This window comes from Rhamphochromis sp. 'chilingali' (assembly GCF_963969265.1).
Source record: "Rhamphochromis sp. 'chilingali' genome assembly, chromosome: 4".
Classification (NCBI taxonomy): domain Eukaryota; kingdom Metazoa; phylum Chordata; class Actinopteri; order Cichliformes; family Cichlidae; genus Rhamphochromis; species Rhamphochromis sp. 'chilingali'.
Genome location: NC_137948.1, coordinates 8,525,381 through 8,546,396, shown reverse-complemented (window position 1 = coordinate 8,546,396; position 21,016 = coordinate 8,525,381). Strand labels below are relative to the sequence as shown.

The following is a 21,016-nucleotide window of genomic DNA, read 5'->3' as shown; positions in this document are numbered from 1 at the left end:
TTATTGACAAACTGCTAGAGCATCAAAACCTGGAGTGTTTATCTTTATTATTGCTTTCTTCCGTTTAATCCCAGATGTTAGCAGTAAAACTGCCTGTAGATAAATTAAAACATCAGATTTATAACATAGAACCATCTTAAAAAGGGAAAATTGCACAGTTTAACATGGGTCAATTTATCAAATTAAATTTAATACATGTACAGCGGAATCAATATTACACAGTGAGTGATTTCTTAAATTGCCTCTTAACAGACTGTGCTCCAATCAACTCAACAGCCGTGGTTATCAGAATAATCCCATGAATTCACTTTTGTGTGTCATTTGTTTCACAAAGTCTTTCCCGGTAAGTATATGAACAAATGAAAACAAAGATCAGATCAGCCATTTGTATACATATATGTACAAAAGGAAAAAGAAAAAAGGTTTCATCTCAGGCACATGGCAGAATCAAACCAGATGCCAGTGACGTCACCTCAAGACCGGGTCAATCTTTGGGTCAATCAACCATATAAAGGGATAAAAAAAAAAAAAAAACGAAAGGACCATGTAGTGTACACGGGAATGATTTCATTTGCCAAATTTAGACACAATAAGTGCATGTAAGATTAACTCAAAATCCTGAGTGTAACATAAGGTGATAAAGTGTCCCAATCTTTTAATAACACAAAAGTGCAGATATTTTTAGAGGCAGCGATTTCATTTGTGGGCCTTTTGACGCAACAGGAGAAAAAGCACCGCTGTAAATAATCTTAAAAAGCAAAAAAGTAAACAATAGTCGGTTCAGTTTCAGGGTCCTGGTATTCTCCATGCTGGCTCACAAATCCAAACTTATTGGTCCAGCCGAACAAAGCAAAGCTTTCCTTCGAGTTTTCAGTCACACCTGTGCTTTTCCTACTATGACCCGCTAACACGGCTGCTGTGAAAACAGGCGCATTCTCACAGCTTTGACACCCACACCAACCATATGTAATACCTCCAAATACATTAAAACTCAGACTATTCTTGAAAAGGAAAAAAAATAAATCACATTCCAATTCATCATTGAATTAGTTACTGCATCATTACAGATCGTTATCTTCATACGCTAAACAGCTCTACCCCTTGGCTCAAATGGAAAACGTCTTCGGTGGTGTCATAAGTGGGAGATGAACGTTTGTCTTATTTTCCTCTTCAAGTTTTCATTTAAACTGGAGGCGGTTTGCTAACGCGTTGCACCAAAGCTGTGCTAAATTCCATCATTTGATAAGAAATGAATAAGAAAACAAAGAATATTCTAAATCCCAAAATGTTTTCTGGCTTTTGGTAAGATTGTTTAAAAACCTCACTTGAAACATTCAGCTGACCTAAGTGAGTATGAAGTGACAGATCTGCCATGAACGCTCAAACATCTGCTGAAATGCAGTCTCCGATCGAACATCTCCTTTAACATAAATGTCAGATATGAGCTGTTATTACATGTTAACACTTTGCAGTATGTATACTGGACAAATGCACACATTCAATTTTTAAAACATGTTTTACCAAGAGCCGCTGCACTGAATCATGTCGGCTTTATGTCGCTGCGCTGGACTGATTGTTGGACAGGAAAAGAAAAGCGATCAGCAACAACGCTCGGGAACATGGATATGATCAAAAAAGGACAAAAAGGCTGTGAACCAAGGCACGCGGTGGAAGCTGGTTCCCGCAACTGCTTCCAGAGTTTGAAACCACAGAAGCGTAAAGGTCTCCGGGCCTCAGTCAGCATTGAGGGAAAGCTTCAACCTAAATGTAAAGGAAGCAGCAGATCACATGACAGGATACTGGTCCTTCACACTAAAGGTTTCCCCAAGTGTTTGGAGGTGGGAACTGGTCGACGTCACCAGATTCATCGTGAGATTTGTCCCCCAGGTTGAAAGTTAGTTTGTACCGCAAACGGACTTTCTCCTGTGACGACACAAAAGCAAACAGGTTAACTCATCAGTGATATGCAGTTTCACTCCTATCACTGTTCTTTGCTGCATTTGCACTTTTAGTATACAATCATCAACATTTCTCCTTAAAAGGCATAGTTTATTTTGATCAGATACAGAAGGTGAGCAATATACTGCTGCAAGGAAGGTAAAAAAGAAATATATTTTAGCCACCTAAACACAATGTCAATTAAAGTGTTCCAGTTTTATTTACAGTATTTTCACAGCTTCAGACAAACACCAATTAAGCACAGGGAAGTTCTCTTTAAAGCCACCAGCCTCCTTTAATAACAGTAATTTTACCTGAGAGAACGTGGCAATTGCTGCATTCATCGGTTTGTTTGCGACTTGTGTTTTAAAACGTTAAACAGTAACCCGTGCTCTGAGATAAATGTACATTTTTTGCCAAAAGAGTCTGCCTTTAGAGCAAATAACCGCTTTAGTGTCGTGTTGCAAATGAAAGCTATCAAATTAAATGAAATTATAGCAAATTAAAGCAGTGAAAAATATTCTCAGTACACATAAAGAAACAACACAAGCTTTGCTTCTGTGACAGTAGTCCTGCCTGCTACCTCGAACTGTGGAGGGGCATGCTGACTGATCTACTGTAGATAAAACACTGACGAGTAACTGGTAAATGTATAAAATGAATAAAATGCATATTCTGACCAGAGGCGATCTCAAGCAAAGTGCAGTGTATAAACAATGCGGTTGAAGACGTAGATTACCTTGTGAGGGTTCGCTAGCAGTAAAATCTGTGTGATGGCAGCTGGAGACAAGATGGGATTGAAGGCGGGCAGCTCAGTACTGGAGGGAGGCTGAAGCTTGACTTTCATCACCTAGATAATGTACACCCATTGACACATTAAAACCTACATGCTTTCCAGCTGGCTAAAACAACAAAAGCTCTCAAATTAATAACAGAGATTGACTTAATCTCAACAAAGAAGAATTTCTGGATCAAAAGCATGAGACATGGCCATTGCTACCATCAGTACGAATTTCAGGAAACAGGAACCTACTCTGGGCACAGCTGCCTGGAAGCGGATGTTGGTAACAGGAATAGGAGCTGAAGACAGCATGGAGATGATCACCACCAGCACGTCAGGTCGTGATGGAGGGCAGTCGCGGGCAAAGGTGAACAAAACCCGGAGACTGTGCTTATCAAATACAGTGACTGGTAACAAGGTGCCTGAAATAGATTGAAAGAAATCAAAAGAAAGGATTTCAATTTATGTTACCTCCATATTAGCTCACAAAACCTTTCATGACTAAGGCTAACTTTTTGTTCCAGTGCTTACTAGGTTTGATGATTTCCAGAGGCACAGTAACATCAGCTAGAGAGATGCTGTCGTAAGTGTCAGCAGTAGGTAATGAGGCTTTGTCAGTAACTGTGAGTGTAAGATTGGAGAGCAGCACAGCATCAGACTGCTCTGAATGGATGACGGAACTGGCCCCAGGAGCAGTAGCAGAACTAGAGGTGGAGGTGGAAGTCGCAGCAGGTGTGGGCTTTGAGCTGGATTTAGCCTGGAGATCTCGTAAAGGGACTCTTGATTGAGGCTGCAGCTTATCCCTACATGAAAAAGAACAAGGACACATGTTATATGGCAGCTCTGCGCATGTCAAATTCCAACAACAGCACGTTACACTACAAAGGTGATGACAAAAGCACTTACCATTTGACCTGCTGGCTCTCTGGAGGCAGAGACTGCTGCAGCAGTGCCTTTCCCAACAGATCCAGCTCTTCCATGGCTTTAGGAGGAGCAGTAGCCCCCTCTACTGGTGGAGCCCGTGGTTTCTGAACTACAGCTGGTAGCAACACTGAAGCTGGTGCAGATTGAGTAGATACCTCTGTTATATCTGATGACTGAGAGAGAAAAACAGTTATTTTAGTGTAAAAGGAGATGAAGATGGCATAAAACAGAAAATTAAACCAGTGGCAGGAATCCACTGTGTAAGATCTTTACATGCTATGATTTATTTAGAACCACAGCTGGGTAACAGTAAAGTAAGTTTAAGATTTTAATAAACATGTCACACAATTTTACTGTGAGCATATTAAGTATCATCTTACTTCGCACCTGAAAAGTGTTCTGAGAGTCACCGTTTTCAGTTACATTCAGTCCTGAGAGAACAGACAACAAAAGTTAGATTACATCCAATTTAAGGTAATTTTTTTTGGAATCACTGAAGCCTTTTTAAAGGAAAAACAAAGAGCACACACTGTATACAGACACAGTCACTGCAACTGAAGACACACACACAAGGTATGTCCACACTACCCTGCTTTATCATCCTTTTTGTGTTACGTGTAATATAATATACTAAGTAAGAGACTTGGTGCAGAAAGAAGTCAGATTACATATAATGTGCTCTAACTAGAGTCACGCCCTGTTGAACATTTATGAATTTTATGAATCGAAAATGGCGAAATCAATCTTTTACATACACTACAGTCTTATACTGTACTAAGGGAAAGAGACTAGACTTGTGATCTGGCCAGCAACACATTTCTTTTCCGCTAGGTATTAGATCACATTAAAGTGTATAATTTTGTTCAAAATTTATTACAGAACATTGCATTTTATCACAGGTGACTTTTCTCATCTGTTTTTGTAATCTTAAATGAAACTGTAGGATTGTCCTCCTTATAAAGGAGAAAGGAGCAGAAATGCATGATTCTTATTTTTTTTAAAAAGTCTACTTGAAAACAGCCCAATGACCTCTGCTCTGCAGCACTTGGCATGTCAACTGACGTGACTTTCTAACATTAGCTGTAGCCATTATTCACGTTAAATGCAGACAAACTTGACTCAAATAATGAAAAAAGTTCCAATTGTGCTGCCTAAAAACTAAATGAGCGCTAACAAAAATCTAAAAACTTTATGTTTCACTCTTTCGTATTTTCCTTAATTATGTCTATACACAGGTGTCTCTGGAAAATGAGGTCAGGATCACAGAGGAGGTCTGTCTCTGCAGGATGCTGCGCTTGAATCAGTGGAAAATAAGGCAGAATTGTGCTGAGCAGACTGGGATGTGCTTCCTGGCTTTCTAACTTTTTGTTCACAAACCACATGATTTTTCCTGCTTACCAAGTGACATGAGCTCATCATCCAAGAGGCTCAAGCCCATATTCTGAGTCAGAAGTTGCAGGCTGGAGGAGTCTGTGTTAGACGGTGCGGTGTTGGCTGATATGTTAAGGCCTGTCAGATCCACAAGTGCTGAGCTACTGTTGCCTGATTTGGAAAGAAAATACTCATTTGTGACTCAGAAACTGAGGGAGAATTAGGGTAAACTCAAATAGATGGTAAATAAGACTTTATTGCAATCTTCAGCTGTGACTTTGAAGGCACCCACCTGGTTGTAAAGACGAGTTTATGACATCTTTAGACACATCCTCTCCCTTTACGAGCTGTCGGTACTGATTAATGACCTGCGTCAAACTGTCATTGGCCTGCAAGATATCCGCTGTAAGCAGAAAACTAATCAGTAAGACAAAAATTTTACCCTTTGAGGCCTAATTTTTATCTGTTTGTATAGGTAACAATCTTACCTAAAGCTTCATCATTATCCTCAGTGTCACTCGCTAATCGGAATAGGGTAGGCCTCATCTTCTCACAGCGATTGTAGAGATCCTGCAATAAAAAATACATCATGAAACCCTAAAATCACACACCCGCTGAGCAGTACCAGTGGGAGCACGAGACCTGCAGCAGCTCTTTTTAATGTGCTGCGTCCTACAAACCTTAATGAGCTCCTGGTTGCTCTGGGAACAGCTCTCCTTATTGTAGCCCTCCAGCAGCTGGCTCAGCAGGCTGACGCTCTCCTTCACCTCCTGGATGGCATTCACTCGCTTCGACACTTTCTCCACTCGTTTTTGGTCCTAACGAAACGTTCGGTGAGATCACACAGTGCCCAAGATCAAAAGAAACTTTTGCGGACCTTAATTTTTTCACTCAATCAGGCCATGAAGGACAGATGTAATGATAATAAATAACATCTTATACCTCACGACTAATATTTAATGCCACAAAATATGAAAGTAAAGCAAGTGCACATTTTAAAACCCTATAATTAAGTCATTTAATAATGAATTTAAGTTTTATTTCACCAAAATTCATGCGTGGCATCTGATTGACTGTCATTAATCTTGATCAGTATTAGTTTTTTATTACTCTGCACAGTCATTCTCAATAATTTATTAAAACATTTAAGCCTTGATGTTTGATCATTTCACTAAAGCCATAAATATTAAATGAATACACCATCTCCATAAAAGCTGAAGAAGACCGAGTCAAACAAAGGGACATGTATGTGAGAGCACATGTTGTAAACCTCACGCAGCAAACAAAGCCGATGACTCACCTCTTGGACCATTTCCTTAATGAGCTTGTTTGCTGCTCTTAAATCTTCAGGGTGAGTGCTATTCAACAAGCGGGACAGCGTCTATAAAAACAGGATGAGACAGAAGCAGGAGAGGAAAGGAAAGAGGAAGAGAATTCTTTAAACTGCTGCTCCCCCAGTTTTTCCCAGGAGTTCAACTTTACATCATTTGATGGGAAACAAACTCGTGATGATTCTGTTGGAACAAAGCCCATCCTAGGACAGAAAATGAATGACGGATTTGTTTCTAAAACCTGAAATGTCAACTCGTTGGTGCAGGAATACACATCCATGATTTCACAAGTCTATCGAATGTGATTGGTGCGTCCTGATTACTTGTGTAATATATACACCTTGGATTTCTCCTCATCTTCAAAGATGGCACTTTTGGCTCTGGGTGGAGGGGGTGGGAGGGGCTTGTCAACGGGAAGCACAGGATCCTGCTTGACAATGCCTGGAAAAAACAAGAACACTCATTAACCTTTGAAAAATACAACATCTATTGAGAGGGCCACCTGCGTTTTAAATATCGGTTCTATTTATAAATTACAGATAAAGAATCGCGGTCACCTTGACCTCTGTTTCAACTACGATGCCTGTGATACTACTGCTTTAATACTCTACACCCATTAAATAATTTTAAATGAGTCTTCAAATATATAAAAAAAAAAAAACTACAAAAAACAAGTTTAATACTAATATAATCCAGGAATTTATGACAGCTGTTGGAGGGGAAAGTCTGTTTCTGCAATCAGACTGGGTTCAGATGACCATGACTAAGGACATCGGTCTCATGCTTGTGCTAGAAAGGAGAACTGACACATTCTCCCTACTAATCAAAAAGAATGGGGAACCAAAAAATACATTAACACTAAAAAAGGGGGGAACTAAAAACATCCATAAAACATGTACGATGAACTAATGTGCAACCACGGAGAACAATAGACTGTTAAAGCGGGCCTATTATTTTTCATTCTTCAAACAGGTGGAGTAGCTTTGCATGATTAACAGTTCAAAATAATGACATTTTATGTTATGCTGGACCTCAATACAGCCCTATGTCCTCTACCTTTAGGCCCACCTTCCCTTCAAACTTTTTCTGGTATTCCACACGTCAGAAACCAAAAGAATCCATCGACCCACAAGCCACATTTTTTTTAAACATGATTAAAACTAGAATTAAAGTCAAATAACAGTCAGAATCATAAGAAAACACTTATTTGTTCTCAAGAAAAGGATCTTTAATTCAGCCTAATTTTACTCTTTGCAATCTGCAGTTTGAGAAACACTGCACCTTTTTCCTGACTGGCTGCCTCTCACAAACAAAAGGCCTGAACAGCAGACAGGAAGGGCTGCTGTGACAACCATTATTAAAGACATCTGTGTCACCAACATCATACAGCATCAAGACAAGAAAAATACGGTTGAATCTGAGCTTTCACATAAGTTCATTATTTTAAACTTTGTAGAAGTCATTTGTCTTGATGGTTACACATAAAACTCTAAAACATCAGGAGAGCTCACCCTGTTTTTTCAGCATCTGATATGCTTCCAATATCTTGGTCTCATCTGGGAGTCTCACCGTCCAGCTGTAAATCATCTCTAAGACCTTCTTCTTCACTGCCTCTGGAGCTCGGGCTCCTAAATACTACAAAGAGAGGGGGAATGGGTATTAACTACTGCTAAAGAAAAACAGACTTATTCTTTCACAAATGAAAATGAAATTGGGTCAGAAGAAAGTACTTATTTGGTACAAGATTTAATATTAAAACCTTATCCAGGCTGTGTTTTCAAACAAACTGTAAACTAAATACAGCTCAATCTTTTGTGAGATTCATCAAATAGCTGTCATTTTCAGTAGTTATACTAAACTACAAAAACCTTCACATGGATCTTTGGTTACAGCCAAACTGGTGAGGCAAAACATAGAACAACAGTCGTTACCTTTGGTGAAACCACTTTGATTAGCTCATTGAGAAAGCGAAACTTCCCCACTTCACTATGAAATCGCTTTCCACAGTTCTTCATGCACGTCTCAAGAACCTGTGTTCAAAGGTTGTTGGTTTTACATTTGCACAGACATGCAGAGTTTAACATGACATCCTACAGACCTTTGCACTTGTTGAATCTGTGTGCAGGACGATCTTACCGTTAGCGCTTGCATCGCCTCCCACTCCTGAGGAGACTGAATTTTATGTGCCAGAAGTCTGGTTGCAAGCTGAGGCCTGAGAAAACAAACAAAAAGGTTTCACTACAGTGACAGACTTAGGAGGTTGTACAACACCTTAATTTAAATTTTTAGTGATATACTAAGTATAAAATTCTGGTTTTAAACACTACCAATTTTTTGAACCAACATCTGCCACTGGCATCAGCAAATTTACAGTACTGTGGAAATCTCTTGAGCCACCTCGTGTCTTTACACTTTCCTTCCAAGGAGGAAGATTTCAGTGTCATTTTTTAAAAAAGTGATCTTGAGCAGTTCTTCTTCAGGCTTTCTAAAGGTCTTTCTTTGGACATTCGGCTGCTTTTTCATTCATTTTCAGTTCAGTCCTCATACCTGAACATTTTCAGGGATGTTTTTTGTCACTTTATACTGATTTATGAATTCATGCATTAAAAAGGCACCCGACTCAGGGAATAAGCCATTCTTAAGGAAAGGAAACAAGTAGAAAAGGCTGAGGTATGCCAAATCACACAAGAACTGGACTGAAAAGCCTGTGACAACAGAGAGCAATGAATCCAAATGTAAAAGTTTTGGTTCAAATCAATACATAGAAGGTCAGGACAGCAGTACAACAGTGAGTGTTTACAGGGATCTATAATACGCAGTGGAGGCTTTGTCATGGTTTGGGGCTGCATTTATAGATCTTGTAATTATGAACACAGAAAACTATTGTCAGATTTTTATCCAACACACAGTACAATTTAGAAAGCATCTGATCAACAGTATGCCAATAATCCCAACACACTGCTAATGCAGTAAAAGCCTTCCTGGATAAGAAGAGAAAAAACAAACCCAAAAAACACACATACTATGGAAAACTATCATGGAATAGTCTGCCCAGATGCCAGACCTCAACATTATTGATGCAACGTGGGATTATCTTTACAGGGAACATCCAAAGAAGAGGCATTGAATGTTCTTCAAAAAGCATGGAGAGCTGTTCCTGATAACTAAAGAAGAGCAACAGTATCTTCTTTAGTCATCAAGCCTGTATAGAAGAATAAAGGTGGTCACTTTCAACCACGTTGGAATTCTACGAACTTTGTTTTTTTTTTCTCTTGTATATTGCATTTCCATTTATTTCTGCATATTTTAATAACTCCCTACACCCGCTTCCCATTTTCCTGCCAAATATAAAGAAATTAGGGGTGGCTCAAGACTTCCGAAGTGCTCCAAGTAAAATTATTTAAAGCCAATATAGACATTTCACCATTAAATCCCTGCATCCCTAAAATTAATTAAAAATGTCACATACAAGCAAACTGTTAAAAAATGCATTACAATCCTTTAAATCAATACTACTCTAAAAAACTGAAAGCAAAGGGACACAAGTTGTCAGGATGATAATGTCAACCGCTGGTACACCACGTTAGTCTCCATTTCAGTGTGAAATTGTGAAACAAATGAATCATCATCGACTCACCCTTCCGGTTCATTTTCGAGCTGATCACAGAATCCCTTTATTGAGTCCCAGTCAATTTCCTTATTCAGAGGATTGGTGGCCTTATCTGTGTAAAATTGAAAACAAACAAACATATCCTCAACTTGCTTTAAATGCTTGGCGTGTTTTTGAATTTCAGACCTGAAAACTGGGACAGAACCACTTTAAATCGGATTGTTATTTGTAGATCTGTGAAGGCAGTCAAACCTGTCGCTTTACACCTGACTCTGTGCAGCAGCTGTGGCCTGTGAGCGTGTGCAATATGTAAATCAGCTCTCTTGCTTGGAGCAGATGAAGAGGGTGGCTCGCTTTTGGAGACGTGTGTCAGATTATAGCCCAGGTGTGACAGGTTTCCTGCTAAACTTGGTCCTCAAGGAAACAACCAGAAGCTAACTAGTTGCTTGATTTTTAGCCTTCAGCTGAGCGTTACTGACACCTTTAAATTTAAATGTCACCTTTCTGTAGTATCACTGAGCTAAAGCGGACAACAGTAAACTACCTTTAAACTCATAATGAAGCAACTATGAAACCGTATATAACTGTTGGAGTTTGTTCCTCATCGCCAGCTGCACTTTTTAATTTAATGGCTTTCGCTGACTCCTCTCTGCTCCCGGGGGAGGAAGCTATAAGCGTCAGCGAAAAATTCACAATGACTAAATATGTCGATGTACCTCAGGGGCATTTCGGTTATCTATCCACGTTCAAAACCTAATCGAGTATTGTAATAAATTGCTAACTTACTGATGCGAGACTGCAGACTGGCCTCATCTGGAGGCGCCGCCGCCGCCATCTTTCAAGAATTCTAAACAAGAAGCAAGCTATCGCGAGACTTTTGTAACATATCGCGCGAATAGCGAAACATTTCAAGGGCTTTGAGAAGATCTCATCAAACAGCGGTGGGAAAGATACTACAGCTCAGCTGAACTCAGATCATTAACAACTAATTTTATTATTGGCGATTAATAAAGTTTTCGGATTCTGGTGGTGAAAAAACATGTGCCAAACACAAATCCATTTATCTAATTGACTGTGATAACAATTTCATATTTTCATCTACACAGGTTCGAGGACGTTCCAGGTGAACACGCGCGGTGAGTTACAGCCAGCGAGGAGTCACGCAGTTTTTGCGTGCATGTCTGTGCTCGTGGACATTTGTGAGCAGAAACACTTATTATTAAATTATGCACTTACACTCAGAGTTAGAAATGAAATATTTGTATTAGAGGGAAGGAGTATAACAAACTATAAATTAAGCTAATTTGCACGTTTTTATTCTGCTTTTCTAATCAAAAAATTGTTAATGCAAGAAAAATATCCAAATATTAACAGGAAAATCTCAAACCAAACTCTTACCACCCCTCTGTAAAATCAATATTTAATATCAATGACTTACATGAAATACAGTTAAGTAATAAAATGAAAGAAAACAACCCATACGGTAAAAAAATACATTTTTCCTGGCCAAAATATATTTCAAATATATGGTAAATATATTTTGTATTTGTGATGCTCCAAAAAAATATATTTTTGAAATTGAAAATATATTTCTTTCAAACCAAAATACATTTCAAAACATATTTTAGGGTGAAGAAAATACATTTCCAACCTTACAGTAGAATGTATATCAAAGTATCCTTTATTTAAAATATATTTAGTGCAATAATGATGATAATGATAACAATACTAAAAGTAACATGTTTTATGCACATCTGCAAAAAACAGTTGGATTCAAACAAAACAGAGTCAAAGGTCTATCACGAATTAGGTTGTTTATTCATTTGCTTACAGTATTTCACATTACACAATATCTCACTATAATGTAGCGTTCATTGACTTTGAAATTATCTGTCAGTGATACAGTAAACAAGATACAACAACTGCTATGTACACTTTAGTTTTTGACAATATATACAATTTAGTACTTAAAGGAACACACTCCACTGTTTTGGAAATAGGCTCATTCTCCATCTCCCTCAGAGTTAAAAATGCAGCGTCTTCTTTCTAGATCCGTACGTTAATAGGGCTCTGGAGCGTGATCTTACGGGATGGGGCGTAGCCAGGATTTTTGGTCAAGGCGCCATATTAGCAGGCCAAACAAATGCTTGCTGTGTGGTCGGTTGTAATGTTAGATTGCACTACCGACAAAGGAATAAGCTTGAAAACAGGCTCTCTTTTCATTGTTTCCTCACCTGGAAACATCATGAGGGAGCTTATGTGTTGGATGTTACCAAAAGAAGGCGTCTAGCCTGGATAGCAGCTGCGAGACGAGCTGATATTCAGTTCTCTACCAGCCACAGATATCTGTTGGTGTGCTCCAGTATTTTCATTCAGGTAAGTTCTAAATAAGTTCATATTATTATTTATAGCCTGTTAATTTTATTTTCAATAGCACAAACTTAGAACAAACATGCAGAACTACCTTCTATTTATAGAGTTGCTAATTATTTGGCATTATTGCAACAAACCAGCCTATGAAATGAATGAAACAAATCCTGACTGGGTTCCAACACTACACATGGGGCACTACGAAATCCCTGCTTCAAACTACATGCTACATACCACCATGCCAATCAGATTACTTCTTCCATGTGAGGGTAAAAAGGTGACCTTCCTGGATAAGATGGCAAAGGTTTGCTGCGTTTTGGTGAACATGTGCCCCAGTGTGGTAGTAAAACCAGGGAAAAATGCTCTTGTTAAATACTTTTAAGTCTTGTGCTGTTTATGTAGTGATAAGTTTTCAAAAGAGACAGTAAATTACAGAATGCTAGTAGTGGGTGATATTATACAAATGCTGTCATGATTTTATGTGAACATTTTGTCATTTGTAAACTATACATAACATTTTTTCTACATTGTAACTGATGTGATGTTCGACAAAGTGCTTTTAATTAAAAATAGGCAAACATTTCTTTGTTTCTTTATTCAACTTTTGAACAGTGGTATTTAGTAAGTACATATTCAGTAAATGCAAAGTATTTACATGGCCCCCTAAATTAAAACATTATGGGATATTCAGAACAGAACTATGCTTGGAAAAATATTGTCCCATCAGTTGATCCAACTCCTCCACAGTAGCAGGTGGAACTTTTCTTTTTTGAGGATGGCTTCTTTTACCTGTCACAACGAATGGTCTGTTTATGTTTTGATCAAGAACCTTTTTTTGGGCAGCTGAAGAGGAGAAGTCTATCTTATGGCCAACCTCTGGCTGTATCTTGGTCATATTACCCAGCAAAACCCAGTATGCAGGTTCATCTGTAACAGTCCTTGTGCCACAGATCCTCACTGTTGCTTCTACATTAAACAGAAGAGCAGTGACATGGCTGCAAGTCTCCACGACTCTAGCCATACAGCTGCAGTGGGCGGCTTCAACCTTCCCTGTGATGCTCACAATGACCTGTGGCTGCAATGCTGCAATTCAGTCTTTAAGAGTGCAGGACCTAAAACACACACAGACAAAGTTCATTTAAAGACAAGAACTTTAATAAGCCAAGTCCGACACAAATGTGTTTTATTTACTTTCAAATCCATTTATCATAAATGTAACAAATAAAGTGTTTTTATGTATCCATCTATAGAACGCTGCATGTTATATTCTAAATCTGCATGTTTCTTTTTAGAAACCTATCAGCAAAAAATGAACCTAAAGTATGTAATGCAAGGATGTAATCACTTTCAAGAGGGAGAAAACATAAAGTTCGACTTTAAGTGACAACTATGGACACCTAATATGACAAGCAGATTCTGCAGGTCATTAATCAATGTATAAAACTAAAACAGAATGTATTTTTAGTGACACAGGACACAAACAAGGAAGCAAGATGTGTAATTAGGATTATTTATAATAAATATGAATTAATTAGGAAAATTTCTTTAACCATAAAGAATAACTAAATCCTTCAGGACAATGTCACATCAATGCACTGAACTCACTATGTTATCCCTCTAACAGAGCCTCTACATGTTCTCACTGTAATTTCCCCCTCACGAATGAATTTTTGCTAGCACTAATTTGAATGCTGGGGGGAATCAAACGCATTTTACTCGCAGTACTCAAGCTGACTTACCTTTGCTTGAATGACGGCGTACTCACAACGTGGAGGCTTAAAAATAGCCATTTCATACGGGTCCACATTTCAACAATCAAGTACCGTCTCTTTGCATCTGGACAGAATCTGTCTCTATACCGTCATTTTCTTTTGAGCTACGTTTCAGAATGGTTCGTAGCAATCTTGTTTTGATTCGTGACCTGCCAAGATGGTGCTGCGCTCCCACAATGCATTGCGACATTACGTCAACGCCAAAGCCCTTTGCGTGCAGGAGTGTATGCGCATGCGCATTGCCACGGTGGTTTAAAAAATAAAGATATAATGAAAAGTAATTAATAAAAATTAAATATTTAAACATTCCCACAAATGTGCAATGAACGTGCAAAAACTCTCTTTAGTAGTTGTTGCTGTTTCTTTCTTTCTTTCTTCTTTTTTTTTTTTTTTGAAAAATAACGACGTCTCTGAGGCGCGAAATCTGACAGCGAGAGGAACGGCCGGATACAGGAGACGGGAAGAAACAAGCCGATTATGTTCGCGTTAATTAAGTGGTTGGAAGATGTAAAATTCTCAATTCTGCCAACTGAACATATACGAGATTTTAATGAGGATGAATAATTAGCCGGCATGGAGGAAACGGACCTTTATTTCGTGGAGTGGCGACAAGAAGCCAAGGCGGGTGGCCAGAAGCCTCCATCATCAAGCTAGCAGGTGCCTTTTCCCATATAATATTACTTTATTCTCGTGTATTTGGAACGGAAGCGTAGAGCTGCCACCCAGGCAAAAGAGAAATATAAGTATATCACGTTATAACGTGAAAAGTTTATCGTTCTAACAATATACTATCATGTTTGAACAACATGTTTGAACAACATTGTACGAAAAATGTACATAATTATCACGTCCGTACAATATTGTGCGAACGTGACAATTATGTATATTATAATAACGTGATATTATATTATACAAACATGAAAAGCATAATGTTAGAACAATAAACATTTCACGTCATAACGTGATACAGCTCTATTTTTCTTTTGCCTGGGTGGCAGCTCCACGCTTCCATAATTTGGTAATCAAAATATGTAACTTAATTAATTATATTGTGACGTACTTTTGCCTTTTCTTATTATTCTGCCTTCTCAATAACTATCAAAGCCTATTCACATTTAATTTGGCTTTCACAGAAATCCTACCTCTCCTTCTGGCTACAGAGTACTCACCAAGGTTAGAAACAAAGAACAGTTATGCTTTATTAATGTTCGCTAATTACAATGTTCCACATTTCCTTGCTTTTTAAGTCATTTTTAGGCTTTTTAGAGTTTTTGTTTTTTATTTTTTTAGCAGTAATGTTTCTGCCTATTTATTTCAGCCCATGAAATCGAATGCAGATCTTCCTAATGTGAGATTTACATAAATGTAAGTAATTTTGTTTGTCATTGTCATTAATGTTGTTGCTGTTGTTGTTTTTGTGCAGTTTGCAATCATATAAACCTAGCAAGCATCAGTCAGCACAGTGACTAACCTAAACAGATTCTTGCTTTATTCACATATATTATATGTAATTATATATACCTGCACATTGTACCTAGGGTTGCAGCCACTTGGCCCCACCCCATTGTTGTGACAGCCCTGATTGTACTTATACACTGCATCTGAACAGGGAACAGTCTGCCACATTAATGTATTTTTAAGTGACTTGTTTGTAATACATGAATTTGTTTTTTACAGATGTCAAAGTCTCAACCTCATGCTGCCCTCCCCCATCCTCCTAAAGTAAGTATTTGTTGTTGTAGTTTTTTATGCGGTGTCTGTGTCACATGCTAATCATAATTATTGAAATAACTGTTTTCTAACAGATTTTCCAAAACACTAGTTATGTTTGTTGTCATTCAGACCAATACTACTGCTTAGACATTGTTTAGTGGTCATGCATGTTTGACAAGCTCGTTATGATACCAAAACAGTAGGCCTATCACAATAATCGATATATCGACTTAACACACAATACATGTACATGACCTCAATAATTGTTGATGATGTAATTTATCCGCCATTATATTTACAAAAATAAAATATAATGATAACAAAACAATAACATTAAATAACATTGTTTTCTATTTGTTAGAAAATTTACTATTTATTCAAGTTTTTAAGGTATCTAATATTTTGATTCCTAATTTCAATGATCTAAATACTTTAAGAATTAGATGTTGGTTTGTCAATTGAAAGTGTGTAGATCTTGCATTATTATGGTGTTATATTATGATTATACATTCAAAGACATAAAATGGTCTTAAAATGACAATGACATAACTTGTCGCAATTGTTTATGGGGCAATATACCGACCAACAAAAAGTCGCTATCGTAACAGGCCTTCAAAACAGACGGTTTTATGATTGATAAATTCAAAAAATAAATACATTTAATTTCTCTGAGATTCTCTAATATTCAGTTACAGTTCACAACACAGTTACCCGTACATGCAGTATTATACTGTAAATATAAATCTCTGCATTTAGCATCCCACTAGAAGCGTCACAGTTACTGCCTCTTTTTTTTTTTTTTTTTTTTACAAATACCTGTACTATCACTAACACATTTACTGTTTTACTTTTAGCCTGTGGATACAAATGCAGATTTCCTTAATGTAAGTTGTGCATTTTAATTACATGATGTTATTTTTATTATTATTTATTTATTTATTTTATTTTACATTCAAATATTTCAAGCTTCTTGGTTAAAGAAGCTTGATTGCTAGTAGGTAAAGAATAGTTCACCTATAATTCATATTCCCAATTAATTTCTCACCTCTGATTGAATGCCTTTGTTTGTTTTCCTTTTGACTATAACAAAACATTTTTGCTGGATATATATGGTGAATTTATATGCATAGATACAGTCGTAGTGCTTGACACATGCAAACAGCAGTAGATGTACTAAAAAGGAAATAATTACAATCATGATGTTGATTGCTGATGTCAGTATATATATTTTAGAGGAATGTTTTGTTTTTCACCCAAAATGAACTATATTGCTTCAGAAGAGATTTATTACCCTACCGGACTCTTATATATTGTTCTGTTTTTTGTTTGTTTTTGTTATTTTCAGGTTCAATGGTGCGTGTTCTTCTAATGGCCGCCTTCCCACTGGAGGTTTTGATCCACAGCAATTTAAAAGGTAATCAGCTTTGAAAGTCAGTTCAAATGGTTAGCTAATAGTACTTTAAAAAGCCTACAACTCTGTCACCAGTTTCTTTACCAAAAATTACCCATAAAAGTATCGCTCAATAGCATATATTGTAGTTCAAATGTTTAGTTGTACAAATATCAAATTTTTGGAAATCTAAAACTAGTCAAACACTCAAATGTTCATGCTTTTTATAGGAGGACAGAGCAAAACGGACATCGGCGCAGAGTGAAGAACTGCCCTTGATAAGGACACTATGACAGCCATATATAGTAAGTGAAGACTTTCTGTGTATCTAAAATTGCATACAGCACAAGTAACTTACTTTGCAACCATTAAAATAGGTTGTAAAGTAAGTTACCAATACAAATAGGTGATGATGCATTGTAGTGGTTGGTCTCAGACAAAGAAGGTCAACAGATTTATGAATGCTGGAAGGTAAGGAGAGACGACCAAAAGGGGTGTTAGCATTACTGTAATGTGAACTGGATAGACTTCCCATCTAGGAAAAAAAAGAGGTAAAATTATGCGTAAAATATATCTGTATTAATATCTGTATCTATATAAACAGAAATATCTGTTTGTTAAATGAAGCCAGCTAACATAAATCACATTTTTATTTTAACTCTGATAAAAGTAATAGAACTGTGACTTTTGTTTGTTACAGTGGCGGTAAGGAAGGGGTTTCCCAGCGTGTCCAGAAGGGCTTTGAGGATTGCCGTGAAAGCTGGGGGAACTGAGACTGCTGGAAAAGGAAAAGAAATTACATTTTAAGTATGCTGACTTATGTTCATACAATCACACACACATATACACATACACACACATATGTGTGTGTGTGTGTATGTATATATATATATATATATATATATATATATATATATATATATATATATATATATATATATATATATATACACACACACACATATATGTATATGTGTGTGTGTTTCTTTTAGAATGTTTGAGTATGTAATGAGAATAAACTTATAAAATGAATATTCCTTGTTTGATTGATATGCTATATGTATGTTTTAAACATCAAATAAAGATTTCTTTCAGATGTTACATGTGAATGTGTTTTCTTAGAAATATATGAAGGGTTAAATTTATATTTTTTTGAATGATTTTAAATAAATTTAAATTGTATTTTGAAATATATTTTATTAATATATTTCAAAATATACAAAAAATGGCCAAAAAATATATGTGCTAAAAAACATTTCAAAATACATAAACATATTTCAAAATGTATTTTAAAATACATTTTGAAATACATTTCAAAATATACAAAAAATGGCCAAAAAATATATGTGCTAAAATACATTTTAAATATATAAATATATTTTAAAATGTATTTTAGCACATATATTTTTTGGCCATTTTTTGTATATTTTGAAATATATTTCAAAATGTATTTTAAAATATATTTTTTTACCGTATGGGAAGTGAGCACTACTGCATATAAACCCGACTAGATACATACACATATACACTTGTGCTAACAATTCAAGAAACATTTGGTATATTTTATATCCCCCCTCTGTCCTTTTCTCCGGATCCTTGTAGTACTTTGGTAGTAGTATTGTGGTCTTAGGAGCTGATGTGTCAGTGGAAATGAAAACAGCTAAACTGTGACAGCAAAATGTTAAGAATACATATTCTTACCCAAGGTGGCATGCTGTGGCTTTTACAGAAATGCAAGCGGAGATGATCACCTCAATTTTTAGAAGCACTCCTTTAATAAAAGTAGCAATGAAACCACCTTACTACACATGAATCTGTATTATTGGCAAATTGCTCTTAAAGTATCAAGAGTATTCTGCAGAACACATTGTTCCCCATCGGTGTTATACGCTTATAAGGTTGGTCTGAATTTAAATGCTTCATATGCTGTTTGAGCTACAGCAGGGGTCCCCAATCCCAGTCCAAGAGGGCTGGTTTCCTGCAGGTTTTAGATGTGTCCTTGATGCACCACAGCTGATTTAAATGGATAAATTACCTTCTCAACACGTCTTGAAGTTCTCCAGAGGCCTGGTAACAAACTAATCATGTGATTCAGGTGTGTTGACCCAGGGTGAGATCTAAAACCTGCAGGGACACCGGCCCTCGCGGACTGGGATTGGGGACCCCTGATCTACAGTAATGTATTATATTCTAAAATGATGCTAAATGATAAAAATGAAGGTGTTGGCAAAACAGCTGGTTAAACTATCTTCTGCTAAAGTAGACAGTGAATAATTTTTTTTTGTAAATGTGTTTTTATATTTATATATATTAATTATTATATTGATGAATGAATTCATTACTGCCATTGTTTGTATTGGCAAAATTTAGTAGATTACAGGTGGAGGTGGTCAACAAGTACAAGTACCTCGGGCTGTGGGTGGACAACAAACTAGACTGGTCATGCAACACAGAGCACCTGTATAAAAAAGCCCAAAGCCGACTGTACTTCCTCAGGAGGCTGAGGTCTTTTAACATCTGCAGGAAGCTCCTGAGGATGTTTTACCAGTCAGTGGTTGCTGGAGTACTTTTCTATGCTGTGGTGTGCTGGGGGAGCAGCACAGCAAAGAAGGACTCATCCAGGCTGGAGAAACTGATCAGGAAGGCTGGCTCTGTGGTCGGCATGAAGCTGGACACTCTGGTGACAGTGGCAGAGAAAAGGACACTAAAGAAACTGCTGGATATTATGGACAATGCTGGGCATCCTCTGCACACGGCCATTAACAACCAGAAGAGTCTGTTCAGTGACAGGTTGCTTCTCCCAAATATATATATATATATATATAATATTCTGTAACTCTGTAACTTCTGTCGGTGCTGTGCTTTTTTGGAAACCGAATTTCCCAGAGGAACCCACCCGAGGGATTAATAAAGTTTTATCTTATCTTATCTTACCAATATATGTGGACAGCCCGTTCTCATTCCCGACGTGTAACATACCGACCATTAGTCGCGCTCCAAGGTGTCCCACAGACACGTGAAAGGTAACCTTCCGCATCCATTTGATACGCGCCGGATTGTGGATGATATCCAATAGAATGACGCTCCCGGTGTAATACACGTTCCAGCTGTGTATTCCAGCCATAACCCTAACCTTAATCCTAACCCGTATCATAACCTAATTGTGTTAGATAGTGTTTTCCAAAGCAATTACAGTAAAATAAACATACACGTGTAGATTGATTCGAAATGGTTCTCATGTTTCCTCATTTTTCCGAACAAGTAACATAGGGACATGTTGGGTGGCCAAAAGCGTAACATACTGACGATTTGTCACCTAGTGTAACATTTTACACTTTGAGAGTGAGAACGTGTTGATGTGGATTCTTAATATGAAATTATAGTTTACATACAAATATCCTTATAGTCTGAAAATTACAGTACAAATATCCTGTCACATTTGATCTCTGTGAGGTCAGAGGTCAAATTTACAAATGAATACCTCTTATCTGTGACCTACTCCTACATAAGGTTTGTGTAATCAGAGTAAAACGTCTGTGCAATGTTTTAATACAATAGTTGCTACTAAAATCTTTGATTTTTGAAAAGAATGACAAACAAACACGTTCAGTCTAAGCTGAAAATGTATACATTTGTGTGACAATGAAAACACGCACAATTCACAATATAATCTTTTTTGGATCTTTTTATTGATGAAAAATACATTTAGAGTGCCCAATACGATAAGATGTGTATTAGATGGCACAAAACAAAACCCCAATAATTTGACAATTGCCTCTGAGCAAGCACTAGGCGACGGTGGGGAGTAAAAACTTC

General features: G+C 37.2%; 1 protein-coding gene and 1 long non-coding RNA gene across 3 annotated transcripts; one reads left to right on the top strand and one right to left on the bottom strand.

The window, feature by feature from the left end:
• Positions 1-30: 30 nt before the first annotated feature.
• Positions 31-10,815, bottom strand: LOC308396211 (ADP-ribosylation factor-binding protein GGA1-like). Its single transcript, XM_080881359.1, has 17 exons — positions 10,742-10,815; positions 9,983-10,067; positions 8,482-8,557; positions 8,277-8,375; positions 7,857-7,980; positions 6,686-6,786; positions 6,315-6,395; positions 5,695-5,832; positions 5,503-5,584; positions 5,307-5,417; positions 5,042-5,185; positions 4,031-4,074; positions 3,626-3,816; positions 3,251-3,522; positions 2,972-3,141; positions 2,678-2,788; positions 31-1,923 (listed from the first exon to the last, which is right to left on the bottom strand). The coding sequence occupies exons 1-17, from the start codon at positions 10,788-10,790 to the stop codon at positions 1,813-1,815; spliced, it is 1,989 nt and encodes a 662-aa protein (XP_080737485.1). The 5' UTR covers positions 10,791-10,815; the 3' UTR covers positions 31-1,812.
• A 3,937-nt stretch (positions 10,816-14,752) lies between these two features.
• LOC308395116 lies at positions 14,753-18,087 on the top strand. Of its 2 annotated transcripts, XR_013971332.1 has the most exons (7): positions 14,753-15,270; positions 15,416-15,462; positions 15,775-15,819; positions 16,665-16,694; positions 17,156-17,224; positions 17,431-17,505; positions 17,901-18,087. It is a non-coding gene; the product is annotated as an uncharacterized lncRNA (long non-coding RNA). The 2 variants fall into 2 exon arrangements; XR_013971333.1 differs by having other exon boundaries at positions 14,753-15,462; positions 17,901-18,081.
• Positions 18,088-21,016: the final 2,929 nt, after the last annotated feature.